Genomic DNA, 15442 nt, shown 5'->3' with positions numbered 1-15442 from the left:
TTGTTTTTTTTTTTCTTTTTTTTTCCAAAAGTTGCACTATGTAATTATGGTTACAATTGGTGAAGATGTATAATGCACAGAGAAGGATACTCTTTTTTTTTTATTGTATTCTGATGCTCTGGCAGAGAAAATATTACTCTTATGAGGAGGTATTGCATTTAAAAAGCTCCTTGGTCCTATTGAGGTCACATAATTTCACATTTCCAGTGACAACATAGCAATCATTTTCCTGTGATGTGTTCACTTGACACAGAGACTCTGTCCAGTTATTTACTTCAAGTCAGTTTTGACCACTGTACTTTTTGTGCTGAGTCTTCATTCAGCCGCCTTTTCCTCTTCTTCAGTGTTAGAGAGTGTGTAAGGTGTCCTCCGACAACATCTAAAGAAAAAAAAACACAGACATTAATGATTCCCTAGTCCTTAACTACACACGAGAGCCTTTTGACTGGATACATGCAGGTAAAAGTTAAACACTGGCATTCTTATTGCATGACAAAGCAAAAAATTACAATATAGTTGATTAAATTAAGCAGATAAAATGCTAAAACATTTATGTACAACATGCAGTATACTTGGCACAATCAGTTAAATATTTATATTCAAACCATGTGCAGCTTTTTTATTGAACTGTATGTTTATCACCAAGATTGAAGACTGAAAGGTCTGTAATTTTTAAAAATACGTTAAAAAGAATAGATTGGCATTTGGGGAAATATGCTGGCTTATTTCATGGCAGATGACAACGCTGATACCTCTCGCAGGTCTGTCCAGTATATACTAAATATTAAACTACAGCTAACAGCCAGTTAGCTAATCTTAACACAGACTACAAATGGGCTCTGTGGGAAAATTGGCTGTCACCTCACAATTTCATTAATTATTATGGTATTTCTTGTTTGTTGAATCTGTACAAAAACTGACAGAGGTTAACAAAAAATGGGCCCAGTTGTATCAGGAAAGCAAAGAGGATATTTCCCAAAACACCAAGCAACCCATTCAAAAAAATAATAATAATTCAGTAGTAGCTGAATTAAGAGGTCCTGGTGGATGCCTCAATGTAGAGATATGCCAGAGGAGATGACTGTGCATTTTAGACAACAGAGTGTTTGCCTTTTGATTGTAGGCAGACAGAAGTTACTTATTAAGCATGTGAGAAACTTATCATTATAAAGTCATTTGAGCAGTATTGTATTGTAAAAGAGGAAAAAAAAGAAGTTAAAGGGCAAACATGTATAAACAGAGGAATGATAGCAATAGAAAATCTGGCAACTGTACAACAAAATGAACACATCTGAGTAAAATAATATTTGTCCCAAAAATGTCATCCTGTAATTTACCCTTAAATGTGGGGTTGTCTATTTCTGTATTCTTAATACTAGGGGAAAAAAATACAAGAAAAGCAAGAACTGATCCCAAACAGGATAAGTGTGAGACTAAGTAAAGAAGAATTTAGAAAAGGCAAAATTTTAATTGGAAAATGAAACTGCCAAAATCCAGAGTGGCATTTAGTTCAAACTAAGCTCAGTGAAAATCAAAAACTTGTAAAATAGAACAATCCTAGTCTAACAATAACACTGGTGTCTAGGAAACACGGGGAGGTGTAGTTTTACCCGGGGAAGTGCTGCATTTGAGCGATGGTGTCAGGCAAAGGCATTCCATAGCTCTCCGGCAGCAGGAGACTCAGCAACCCTGACAGAACTGTAAGGCTTCCCATGAGGATGTAAGGCAGTGAAACGGAATAGCTTCCTGTGGCAACACATCAGAGGAGGGGGAATCAGTAAACAACCTTTTCTACAATGGTGCTAAAAAGCAGTTAAATGCAAAAAGGCAAAAGTTAGTCTTTCAAAAAAAAATTAGTTTGATGTGGCAGGTGTTTAGTTTTAAATCAGTCCTTTAAATTTTAGAAGACTTGTCTGCATTCTGATTGTTAATCTAACCTGCTGTAATGTTTTTGTGCAAGTTGTTTATTTTGTGTTTGGGCTTTTCATGTTCGCTCTTTGGGTGCTCTGGTTTCCTCCCAGACTACAAAAGTAGGTTAGATCAGCTGGAAACTCCTTACTGCCGACAAGGATGACTGTGAATGTGCAAATGTGTAAGCCCAGTCACAGAGCAGCTGGTCCTATACAACCCAGAAGTAGTTTAGATAATGGATGGACATATATGCATACATGGATTCAACTTTATTTGGTCTTTTGAGAGGGTAAGAATGTGCCAGAAATCTTGGCTGGATGCTTGGCATAAGAAATTTTGTGGGAGATGAAGATAGTTTTTCGAATTTGTGTTCCTTTTTTTTGCTTGTACCGACGCTGACCAACACATTGAGATAAGTGCAGCGGCACGGATGCTGTGTACCTCATTGAGAAGAAATAGAGCATTCTTACTTAAGTAAATGAAGAACGGAGCAGTGATGCTGCCGATTCTGGAGACCATGGAACAGGTGCCTACAGCTGTATTCCTCAGTACAGTCGGATAGACTTCTGCTGTGTAGGCGTACATGATTGCAAATGCCGTCGTTATTGCAAACTTCCCAATCATCTCGAGCGTTATGGCAAAGTAAATCAGATCTGCAGGGAATAAAATATGAAGATTAAATGTCAGTTATTAGTTCAGTTAGCATTTAAACAGACATTGCTTAGTGTGATGTGAGGACGACAAAAGCAAACATCTGAACATAGACATACAATGTCAGAAATTAAGGCTATGTTTGTCCAATCTTAAAAGGTTGTCATACGTGCTGGTATGAGCTGTATGAGGAGTAGAAACAATCCCCCCGTGAAGAGAGTTGAGAAGAGACACAGTCGCCGGGAATACCAGCGAAACATAATCCATGACGCAGTGTAGGCCGGCATCTCCACCAGGGCTGACAGGAAGCAGTTGAAGTACACGTTTCCATGGAGGTTTGACGTGTTCAGGGAAAGAGCAAAGTAGGCAATGGTCACAGTGTTCCTGTGGGGATAATTAAAGCATTATTTTGTGCATCATGAAACTTAGTTGCATGCACACTAGTTTTAGCAGTGTTTCTTGTCCTGAAAGTATGTGGCTCACTTTACTAGAAGAGAGGAACAGACTTTCACACCATGTTGACACTGAAGTAGCTGAATAATGCAGATCGGACCAGTCATGCCTGACTTCTCCCAGTTAATCCAGAACTGAACAAACAGTGCAAACATCTATGGGTCATGGACTGATGTAACACAGTAATCAACTGTTGCTTAAAGCTCCCTAATTATACATAACTTTAAGCCTTTATACAATTTAAAAGGGTGAACTATATAAAAATTCACAGTCCATACAGATAACAGGAACAGGAAAACTTATTACAGAGACAAAACCTTTTTTTTTTTGTACCAGGCTGTACACATGTTCTGCTATGAAGTAAGCCATTTTAACATTAACATCTCCTGGGGCGCCCGTATAGCTCAACGCGTTGAGCGGGCGACCCATGTACAGGGGCTGGTCCCCGACGCAGCTGGCCCGGGTTCGATTCCCGCTCGCGGCCCTTTGCTGCATGTCTTCCCCTGACTCTTCTCCTGTTTCCTGTCTCTCTCACACTGCACCTATCCAATAAAAGCCGATAAAAGGCCAAAAAAATAACTTTAAAAAAAAAAAAAAAAAAAACATTAACATCTCCTGGGATTGACTGCAATGTCCATGTTAGAGAACTTAACGTTTGCACTTTGGATTTAAGTTACCTATTAAGCACACGAGAAACTTCTCATCTTTATGCAGACATTTAAGCTGTAATGTAAACCACTCAAAGGGCAAATGTGTTTGTGAGTGTTGATACATATATTTATATTTCGGAAAGGTAAACATTGAAAATCTGGCAACCGTACAACAAAGAGACCAGATCTGGGTAAAAGAATAATTAGCAAAAAAGTTTTCACACCACAATGTGGGGATGTCTGTGGGTAGGTTTAAATCTAGGGCAAAAAACATGGTGTACAGAAAAATGAGAAGTGATCTGAATCAAATTAAACTTTACAAATAAAGCAAAGTCTGTGGGTACTGACTCAGTTTTGGAGGCAACCTGAAGAGACCCTTTGAGGAACTGCAGTGTTTGGCTTCATTTCTCAGCCCAGGAGGTTGTCAATTATTAGCCCCATAATCACAAGACCAAGGGGAAGATTGTGCTTTAACTCATATTTCCACTGCCAACTATACTGAGTATAGTGTTGAGATAATACAAAATTGCAAGTCCATGAATCCAATAAATAGTTCAAAGAATTAAAGTCTATGGCATTTCTGCATTGGCTTCATTTTTCAGCCCCGCTGCAGCATATTGCTTAGCAAAAAAGCAATGTTCAAAAGACAAGGGACATTTACAGCTCAGCAATCTCAAACTCTTTGACTTCTTCATTATTTCTATGATGAGAATCTGAAAGCAATCTCTTTATAGGCAGTCTTTGTCTTAAATAGATAATATAAAGGTTTTTAGCAAAGGAGGCAGAAATGACACTAATTTTTACAAAGCAGATAATTGTATCTCATAAATTTTAAAAATTGGGATGTATCCCAAGTATGAATATCCCAATATCCCCCCCCCCCCCCCCTTTTTTTTTTTTTTTTACTGTATAAAGTTTATAGGTTCTTCAGCTGGAAAAAAAAATGTGGGGAGGTTGATCCTGTTGCTCTGATGAGCTTTGTAACACCAAATCGAACTGTTTCTAAATCAAACAAAAAAAAAAGTCTGTTTTCAGACTCGGCAAGACTGCAGCAGGCTCAGGAATAGTACAGACATACTGTGCAGTTACGTAAAACCTGATTTTGATCTTAGTTGCAGGCTTCACAGCACCCGACAGGTCATTATTTGTTGTTAGTGAAACGGGCCGACATGTGGTCGGGACGACGCATGAACAGGAGAAAGCTGTGTGTATGTATGTGTGTAACCATGTGCATTCAAGTCTACATGTGATGTCTAAGGTGTGTGTAGTTTCCAGGGTCACTGTACTGTGTTTGGAGGTTAGGTGGGACAGCGGGGACTCACCAGACCAGCCACAGCGTGATGGAGATCCAGCGGATGTTTGGGGAACGGAGCAGGTCACAGATGTTGTGGGCCTTCGTCTTCTCAGAGGCAAGTTCTTTCTGTGGGGCAGCAGAGCATGTGGAACAAAAAACACATAACAAGCAGAACCATCAGTGTGGAATAAATGGAATTTGAGCAAAGCAAGTGAATGCATAGCCACCTGCTGAGTGAACCCCATGCACGTGTTCATACATACTGTATCCAAACTTGAGAGTCAGAATTGAAGGAGGTGAAAGTTCATTGTTGCATTAAAAAAACTGAAGGCTGGCAATTAAAAACATTCACCAAAACCACATAGTGATATCAAGTTGTTTTTCAGTGCTATATTGGCACATCTTCCATATCTGTAAGATATTTGTGCAATACATACCGTACACAGCTTGTAGCAGATTCTAAATAGAAAACAATAATTCCTCATGTTTTGCTGCCAAAAACAGAAAAAATACAATCCCACACAAACCACTACATTCGGCTGCCAGTTTGGAGCATTGAGCAAAAGAGGAAATAAATGTTAACTATACAAATTAAAATGTTTATATGGCCCTGTGTTTCCTGAATGTGCCTAAACACCAATATAGCAGCATTTGGGACATACATATACAAACAGAGAGCTGAAATGTTTGTGTTTTTCTTCAGCTATTAGCATGCATATCTTTGTGAGTTATATTGATTGAACAATCAACACTTTCTGACTAGAGCTGAGAGTTTTTTCTTAAGGAGTACAGTGCAGAACAGCATGCATCTGCACAGCTTTTAGGTCATGCATGTGACAGCTTGGTTTCTAGAATAAAGTTCACAGGTTGAAAGTCACATGACACAGAGACCAGCTGGATGGAGGAATGAAGAAATAGAGAAATGCATTTTATACTCTGTTCCCATAAATATGTACTATAGCTGCTTTGTAGACACTCATTATCTCTTACATTTCCACTGTACAAGCACAAGACCTTATTTTGAGAGACAAACATAACTGTAGTAAAGAGTCTGATGGGTACATTCTTAAAAAAAAAAAAAAAAAAAGATTTTCCATGAACAGTTCCTAAATTTTTTTGTACTTCTGCATACAGTTCACAACAAAGCTGAACACACTCTTGTGCAATATTGTAAATGATAAGTTCTTAAAAATTAAATAATCTTTAAGTATCTGTATATGTTTAAAATTAGGGTGTCTGAACCTATACATAGTTAAACACAGACTATAAGGCTTCTTTTCTTGTTCCTTGGCGAGGGTTTTCTTCTTTGAACAACATGCATTTTGCCAAATCAGAAGCACTGATCCATCTGTTTTTCAGTACAGGGTTGTTAACAAACCAAACTGTGCACATATTTTTCAAGAATAGCTAATGCACCTTCTGTATTGTGCTGCAGATGTTCAGTAGTCTACTGATGCTCTTGTCCATTGTCATATCTTTCAAGTCTCATAGTCTGTTCTCTGACCATGTTGCATTAGGTACAACTCGGTATAAAATTGAGAAAGCTTTAGTCTTGCTCAGCAGATTTTTTGACATTTTGATAACCTTTTTGCAGCTGACCTTAATTGGAACTTTTTTTTACAGTGGTCACAGATTAATTATCTTTCATGGCAGTGGTTAGAGGTGTACGAACTGTTGCTGTCCTTGAGTTGTTCTTAACAACTGTATCTTCCATTCCCATTTTCCATTTCCATTTTCCAAAGATCAGATATGTCAGTTATTATAAGATACAGTTGTTAAGAACAACTCAAGGACAGCAACAGTTCGTACACCTCTAACCACTGCTGCTGTCCTTGAGTTGTTCTTAACAACTGTATCTTCCATTCCCATTTTCCATTTCCATTTTCCAAAGATCAGATATGTCAGTTATTATAAGATGTTACATTCCTGAATCACTTAGGTTTGTTGTGATATTGCATAGGGATACACTCAGTTTTGCTATACACAAACTGATTAAAGCTCTTGGTGAACATGAAAAAACATTTGCACAACAATATGGCTACTATTCTAAAAAGAGCTCAGCCTTCATTACACATAATTGAATGCCATTTCATTTTGTCCTGAAAAAGAACTGGCACACTTCTCCAGTAACAGCGGGGGAATGTGTTGCATAAATCTTGACAGCTTGTCTATCCATTGGCGTCCAGATTAGGCTTAACTCGTGGAAAACTTAAAAACAGTAAATGATTACATCACTGAGCAGTGAACCCTATAAAGGTCCATCCTCTTTCACCCTTTGTGGTGTTTCATCTCAGAAGTGGCTTCACAGAAAACCAAAAATCTGTGTGAGTGGGAAAATGGATGTCAATGGCTAAAGCATAAGTTAGTTACTGAATAGAATCCACTAGCTTTGGTTCAACCGTTACTATTCCGGTCCATCACTGATTACCAGAAATAAGTGTTTGAGTAATGTTATAGATTGATGTAACAGACATTTTCTTTTTGCTTTATTTGTGTAGTGATGCATTTGAGTTGACTTTTAGAGCCTTTATCTCATTGAGCTTTCAAACTTTGTCAGTAAGTCTATAATAATTTTAATCTGGCCAGAAAGTTATAACATCACTATTTGCAATCAGGTGTAACCGCACTTATATTTGAGTAGGAACTTAAAAGCAAGAAACTCACCAACAGAGGCATGTTTGCCTCAAATATATATGCTAAAAGAACAATATGTCATAATTTTGCACATATAAATCCCACTATGATCAACAAAACCTTCCAAAATGTGTTGACAGGAAGGTCTCACCTGCAAAGGACGAAAGATGACCGGTGGAGCCTCGATCTTGTTCTTCTTAGCAGCAGCTCTGATTATGGCTTCAGCATCTCTTACTCTTCCCCTAGAGAGCAGCCAGCGAGGAGACTCTGGGATGAGCCTACCTCGTTGCACAGCAGAGCAGACAGAGAAACAGGTTCAGTCCACAGGAACACAAGAAAACAGAACACATTTTGTTTTTACATGGGACGATGCAAAAGTACAGGCCTTTGTGAAAGTAAAACACTATCAGTATGCATTTATATGAAACACAATAATTTTTTCTAGATTAATTAAGTAACGGTTTAGTCAGTCTTTATTTAAAACTTCAATTACTTCAAATGGCTTTTTGTTTGACCATCACTTTAACATCCTAAAATCTTCAGTTTACTAGCAGAAAAAAGAAGAAAACTATTCATGTTTAAATGCCACAACCCTTTCATTTCATTTTTGGCATTTGTATGATGAAAATACTGAATAGAACAGAATAGAAATACTCTTGATCACCAAGGGGAAATTCTGTAACAATTTATCAAATAGCTTTCAATTAATTGAATCAAAAAAACTAGTGCACAACAATGTAGTTAGTTTGTAGAAGGACTGCTATTGAGAATTAATTTGTTAAAAGGCACCTCAGGAATAGCATCAATCAGCGCACTGCAGCACTCTCTCTGCACTGGAACTTCTAACACACACACTGCACAGCTGGTGGCATTACAGAAAAGTATTATTAGATCATAATATAAAATAAATATGTATGTCAAAAAAAAAATCAGCTAAAGGTGCCACAAATTCACACACAAACACACATCTACCTACCACCAGACAGGCACAAAGAGCAGCCCAAACAGGGAGAGGCTTAACATCAGCTTCCTCCAGTCTCTGATGAAGAAACCCAGCAGCGGCAGAAGCATGTAGCCCAGACCGAAGAACATGCACATACCGACAGTGGAGAAAACAGTGCGCATACGTGGATTCAATAGCTCCATTCCTTAGAGAAACACATTCAAAACAAAAGGTGAATTATGCAGATTTTGCCATTATAATAAACCTATTGTGTTTAAGAATTGATGAATTCAGGTGAATTGTAGTACCTAAGACAAATGCAGACACATAGTAGGAAATCTGTGCCAAACCGACGACAAAGAACAGAGTGCAGAACACTGTCCAGGACGGTGCGAAGGCCTGGCTGAATGAGAAGACTGCCTGGATCGCCAAGGTCAAAAACAACACTATTTTTCTCCCATATCTGAAATAAATATAAAGCACAGTTGAATGAACATGTGAGTATGTTGTATAGATGGACAGGTCATTCAAATTAATGCCACCATTGTTGCTCCACAGCAGAACATGAGAGGAAACCATGTGTTGGGGGTCAGAGGTCATTTTCTAGTATCGGTAATTTCTCCATTTTAACTTGCATTGCTTGGAAGTGTTGTTTCACTGTATTGCATATAGTTCTCTTTCACCTCTCTCATCAGCTTTTATCTTGTTGAAAAAGGAAAAAGAACCAGGTGTTTTCTCAGGAGAATGGTTTTAAGTTTTCGTGTGTTCTGTCCCCAGTTAGTTTGTGGTTCTCATGTATTCATTAATTTTAGGCCACATATATATAGCCATCAGTTTCACTAAAAGATAATTAACCAGCAAGGTTTTACTTCCCAAGACTTGTAAAAAGATGTTTAAATCAGTGGAGTTCCCCCAAGATTATGTTTTAGAGTGGTCCTTCATTACTGCTTTTCTCTTAGATACATCACAAATTTTATCTCTTTCTATTTAAAGCACAGTTACACTGTCTACCCTCATTGTGTGACCTAGTGCTTGTTGCAAAGACTTTTTCATGATAAAGCTGCTTTTCCATTTATGTTCACAGGGCTGGAGTTTCTAACCTAAGTTTTGCAAGAAAGATCTGCTGATTGACAGTAGGGCAGACTTATAAAAGTTAGCAGGCCTTGAAAAGACTGCAAAGTTGTATGTGGAACAGTTATACTGATTGGCCTGCTGAATGTGATGCCTTTTGTTTTGATAGACTACTGTTGTGGAAACTGTTTTTTTTTGTTGTTGTTGTTGTTGTTGGTAAGTCATTAAGCTTCAAGTTTTGCTTCTAACCTGTCAGAGAGCTGTCCTGTGATGAAGGAACCGGTGAGAAATCCAATGAAGTAGACGGAGGAAGTCAATGGTTTCTTCCAGCTGTCATCACACACCAGGTCCCACTGTACACACACACACACACACACACACACACGAGTTATAGCACAGATTAAACTACAAAAAGTGTAGAATTCTTAAGACTTCTCAGCAAGAAAAACCAAACAACACAGATATGAGTCTAAACAATGCAAAACACTATATAAAAACAAGAACAATAAATCCGAAATACATCATCACTGTTATAATACAATATACTGCCTGCTGCAAGTTCTCCACGCAACTTTCTACTGAAAGTGACTACAAATATATCCATTTTATTATTATTATTTGGGGAGAAAATACCCCCAATTTTACCCCCAAAACATGCACTTTTAACCTTCAAACCAGCACACTTTCTCTATGTGATAATACCACACACAGGGCCTACAGTAACTTCTTTGTAACTCAGCATGAAGCAGCAGCAGCCTCCCCTAAGATTAGGAACAGGCGGGCACACAGACCTCGGTTACAATGGTGGAGATGTAGTTGCTCCGGTCGTACTCCCATCCGTCCACGCAGCCTTCTCTGGGCACATGAGACAGATTGACATCCACGCCGGGCAGCAAGCCTATGTCCGAGTAACCGAGCATCGCATCAACTTTGTATCTGCTGCATTTGCTGGGGACCAGAGCTCCAGGGATTTGGTCCTCCTCCAGCGGGATGCTGCTGTTCCTCCATGCGGCGCTGAGGTTGAGGTGCGCGGGGATGAGGCAGCGGTGCGTCGGCGTGCCGGCGACGAACACGATGGACAGTGCGGTGAACCCGTTCGGGAAGGCGGTCAGACAGAGCAGGTAAAACACCTGCTGCTGGAAACGTCCCCATTCGCCCAGGAAGGCGGTTTCGGCGTCGTAGTCGGACATGTCGCCAGGTTGCGTCTCCAGGAGCGCTAACAAAAAAAAAAAAAAAAAAAAAAAAGTCGGGCAGCGTTAAGAAACACGCAGGGATGACTTTGGTGTGGGCATCTGTGAAGCGGTGGTTTTGTGTCATCTACAACCCCATCCCACCCACCACCCGCTGTATTAATTTTTGGCTGTGGTTCACACAATTAACCAGCCTTTAAAGGCGCAATACCTGAGCCAATTGCCTGCTCAGCCAAAACACTGGAATAAAGCCGGCTGTCTGTCCCAAAACCACCCACTAAGAAATGTTCCATAACAATTGCAAAAAAGACATTTTATCATATATTAAGAGTTCATTAAATTAATGTAGTAAAACCACACTTGAGAAAGAGCAGGCTATAATAAGCACAACAAGTTATTGTCCTTATTATAGCCTTATTATAGTACAGTGGTCCCTTGTATATCATGGGGGTTAAGTTCCAATATTCTCCATCTATGAGCTAATATGAGCTCATTTGTCCACTATTACTTGCACAATATTAAACCACTGACAACTGTGTGACAGGTGCATCTTGAAGCTTCATCTGGCAGTCCCAGAAAAATTGTGTTTAAAGAGTCATCAAATCACAAATTAATGTGATAGAAAAGTCTGTCATTCAGACAAACGAGTAGTTCTTCCACATTATTCGCTTTGTACATTGCCGCACAAGACTTAGATGCACTCTGGACCCGTTTATCTGCAATGACAACTGTGACAAATGATCTTTGGTCAAATGTCACAATACAAAGTACTGTACTCACTTTTCTTATGACTCCTTAAAGTGTTTCTTCCCGGAAAAACAGATACTTTTGTTGGGCCAGAGTCTCTCTACCCCCACATTTATGAGAATACAGTGCCTATTAAAAAAAAAAAAAGTCTTCATCCCCCTTGGAAGTTTTTCCTTTTTATAGCTATACAACATTTAGTTGTGATCAATTTTATTTGTTTTTGGCAAAACAAAAGGGACAAAAAAATACTTTAACGCCGAAGTGAAAACAAATTTCTATACACTATTGCCAGCTGTTTATATATTAAACATAAAATAAGTGATTGCAAAAGTACTCACCCCCTTTATGGCAGTATTAAGTAGAATCACGCTTGGCTGTGATTACTGCATTGAGCCTGTGTGAATGAGTCTCAGTCAGCTTTGCGCATCTGGACACTGCAATTTGATGAAGAATTAGCTCATCCCATGTGATTGTGATAATCAGGTAATGTTTGGATCCATCCCCTAGTGTCCCCTCTTGACTCTATCACCTTTAATTATTGATGACTTTCTACGAGACCCCTTGACTCAGTCACCTTTTGTTACCCCTTGTTGACTAACCTTTAGTCATTGATTAGCTTGCAAACCATGCACTGGTAACTTCTGTGTGTACATACTGTCCCTTCCATACCCTAACATCAATATAAAAAGTTGCAGTCTGCCAGTGTTCTGGGTTGACTTACCACCACAGACTCATGTTCTGTGTTGGTAAACTCACTGTATGTAGTACCAATAAACACCCCACTACAGCAAACTTTGGATGAGGACTAAGAGTGAATTTCTTCAACAACTTTGACCCCATTTTTTTTTTGCAAAGTTGCTCAAGCTCTGTCAAGTCGGTCAGGGATTTTGAGACCTTTTCATGTCCAGATGCAAATTCTCAATTAGACTGAGGTCTGGGCTTTAGCTTGGACACTGCCAATGATTCTCATTGTTCTCTTTAAACTATTTCTGTGCAGCTTTGATGGTATGCTTCATATGACTGTCCTGCTTGAAAACAAATCTTCTCTTAAGACGCAGTTCTCTTGCAGACTGCATCAGGTTGTCCTCCAGGATTTCCCTGTACTTTGCTGCATTCAGTTCACCCACTACCTACGTATACAAGTGTTACCGGCACCAGACCTAGGGGTAATCTGGACCGGCAGCAAAGATTACACAGGCCAGGAAACACTGTGCAACCGCAAGTAATTAATGGCTGTGGATTAACAGAGAGAGCACCAAGTTAGTGTCTTCCTCGTGCATTTATTTCTGGGCTGTGCATCATTATAAACAATTAACAAACAACAATCAATTAATTACGTTTCCCATAACAGGCTTTCCAGTTAAAGTGTGGCTTCTTTACGTCTTATACACACAATATTTCATAAATAAAACAACAATTTGGGTAACAAAATAATAAGGAATTATACAAAACACTCTTCTTCAAGCCAAATAAGAGCACATGAATCTACAATTAATTAACATAAACTCATAAGGGCTAAACTCATAAAACACACCAAAATAACAACTCATATTTACTGAGACATTTATTCATCATTTGCTGTCATACCCTGTCATTCACATGTACACGCGCACGTACGTACACTTTACCGGCAGCTACTTTACCCGGGAGTGTGCTAAACTACTAGCAACTAGCATAACATGGAGCTTCTTGCCAAAAAAATAACATTTACTCACTTCTAGCAAGCTAAGACTGGATAATATGTAGAACACACTGATTTTACTGAACATTGTACAACACTTAGACTTAAATGGAAACTATAGTGCTTCTTAGTTAGCAACCGCTTCGGCATGCCCAACAATCACGTGACTACCGACAGCGAGGCCTCGTTACTTCGCAGCGTGTGTTGCGGTGCTTCACAGGAATTATGAAGGGGTTGGACATTTCAATCTGTCCATGTCTTAAAAGGGGTCTAATTCACTCCTCAAACTGTGGGTTTTTGAGAGGAGATTATGCTCGTACATTTGCCATTTGGAAAGAGGTCAGAGAGAGAACACATTTAGGTAAAATTAAGTTTACATAGATTTAGTTACATTTCATACACTAAATAACACTCATAGATACATACACATAGATTCACATATACACATTCACATTCATAGGTACATAGAGTAGATTGAGTGGTTTAAAGAGTGTATTGTGAGTTGTGAGAGTGCAAGGTGTCTATCTGAGCCCTACCTCTCACGTCAAACTGTATCCAAACCTCTTCAGGATGGCCAAAAAATATCTCCACATGCCAGCAACATGTGTGCCATGTGAGCGGGTCTTCTCCAAAGCTGGAGAGGTCGTCATCCACAAAGGAAACGGACAGAAACCATGCACTCCCTGGTTTACACTCCATTTATACTGCCACAATGGCAAAGCTGCAGAAGCACTACCATTCACTTCCACATCACATAATACTAGAGTCCCACACAAAGTAGCACAATCACTGTCCTGTCCCCTAGTACCTCTATACACACCATATGTATGTATATCTATACACACACAAACATTTAAATATATATATATTTATATACAAAAACACACATATACATGCATGCAAACAAACATATATAACGTTTTAAAACGTTTATTGCAAGTATAAAGCAGTGTGAGACAAGCAGTCCTGAGGCTTTTTCAGTTTTTTCCGCTTAGATGCAGTTCTGACACAGAACCAGCAGATGTCACTCTTCTGGTTGTGTCAAATGCTTCGAAGCAGTGTGTCATTCTTGAAGCAGTTGTGTTAAAGTGGTTCATTGCTTCATGAAGCTTCGATTTCACCATCACTAGAGAGCACCAAGTTAGCGTCTTCCTCATGCCTCATGCATTTATTTCTGGGCTGCGCATGGGCAGAGCTTACAGATGTAGTCTCTCTGATGGATCCACAACAGAACCAGATCGCTAGTGTTCCGAGACGGGGTGTCTGTTCAAATACAAAAACTTTAAATATGGCATTTCCAACCGACTACACAAGCACTGCTGGACTTAATACTGACAATATCCCCACATTATGATGCTGCCATCACCATGCTTCACGGTAGGGGTGGTGTGTTTGTAATAGTATGCAGTGTTTGGTGTCCGCCAAACATAGCGTCTAGTCTCGTGACCAAAAAGCTCAATTTTAGTCTCATCAGACCAGATATTCTTCTACAAGTTGACTGTCGAGTCTCCCGCGTGCCTTCTGGAGAACTCTAGTCAATTTTTAGTTTGAGCTTTTTTCCAACAGTGGCCCTCTAATTGCTATTTTGCCATGAAACTTTGACTGGTGAACAGGGAACTCCTTCAGAGGAGTCATGGGTGGCCTCTTTCTCTAATCTCTTTCTTTCCACGGTCGCTCACTTTTTGAGGACAGCCAACTCCTTGTAGTGTTCTTTTGTCTTCATGGTGTAGTTAGAGTATTGATTCGCCAGTGACTGGACCTTCCAGATACAGCTGGCTTCATACCACAATCACTTCACTGCACCCAGGTGACTTCTAACACCAATCGGCTGCTCCTGTGTCGAATTAGATTAGTCGGTTTTCGTTATATAGTGGGTCAATACTTATGCAATCACTTATTACACTTTTTAATTAATTGACAATACTTTTTAAAAGTATTTTCAATCTGACATTCAAGAGGTTTTTTTTGTAAATTCTTGTCAATAAAAGCGAAATTTATTTTTAACATATAATCCGGTGTTGAAAAGCAATAAAAAGGGAAAACTCCCAAGGAGGATGAATACTTTTTTCAGTCAGTAATGTATGTTTACTGTTGTAACATTTAACTGTTACTGAGGGATCTTCCACTGTGGTATTGCTTTTTGTTTTGTTTACCGAAGAAAATGATCTGAATACTGAAAATGACTCCACCACTGCTGCAATACACACTCAGAGAGAT

General features: G+C 39.2%; 1 protein-coding gene across 3 annotated transcripts; it reads right to left on the bottom strand.

Annotated features, from left to right (window-relative positions):
• Nucleotides 1-85: 85 nt before the first annotated feature.
• On the bottom strand, nucleotides 86-12038 carry slc22a21 (solute carrier family 22 member 21). 3 transcript variants are annotated; one of them, XM_035944838.2, is made up of 11 exons: nucleotides 11883-12038; nucleotides 10399-10823; nucleotides 9857-9960; nucleotides 8845-8999; nucleotides 8570-8741; nucleotides 7745-7871; nucleotides 4988-5085; nucleotides 2732-2946; nucleotides 2382-2564; nucleotides 1611-1746; nucleotides 86-379 (listed from the first exon to the last, which is right to left on the bottom strand). In XM_035944838.2, the coding sequence occupies exons 2-11, from the start codon at nucleotides 10795-10797 to the stop codon at nucleotides 316-318; spliced, it is 1653 nt and encodes a 550-aa protein (XP_035800731.2). In that variant the 5' UTR covers nucleotides 10798-10823; nucleotides 11883-12038; the 3' UTR covers nucleotides 86-315. The 3 variants fall into 3 exon arrangements, with proteins under 3 accessions (XP_035800731.2, XP_023118833.2, XP_054873152.1); XM_023263065.3 differs by having other exon boundaries at nucleotides 10399-10812; nucleotides 11883-12006; XM_055017177.1 differs by lacking the exon at nucleotides 11883-12038 and adding an exon at nucleotides 11329-11362.
• Nucleotides 12039-15442: the final 3404 nt, after the last annotated feature.

The sequence above is a fragment of the Amphiprion ocellaris genome, chromosome 14 (assembly GCF_022539595.1).
Source record: "Amphiprion ocellaris isolate individual 3 ecotype Okinawa chromosome 14, ASM2253959v1, whole genome shotgun sequence".
Lineage (NCBI taxonomy): Eukaryota > Metazoa > Chordata > Actinopteri > Pomacentridae > Amphiprion > Amphiprion ocellaris.
Note: the sequence above shows the minus strand (reverse complement) of the source record. Positions and strands in the feature narration are given on the sequence as shown.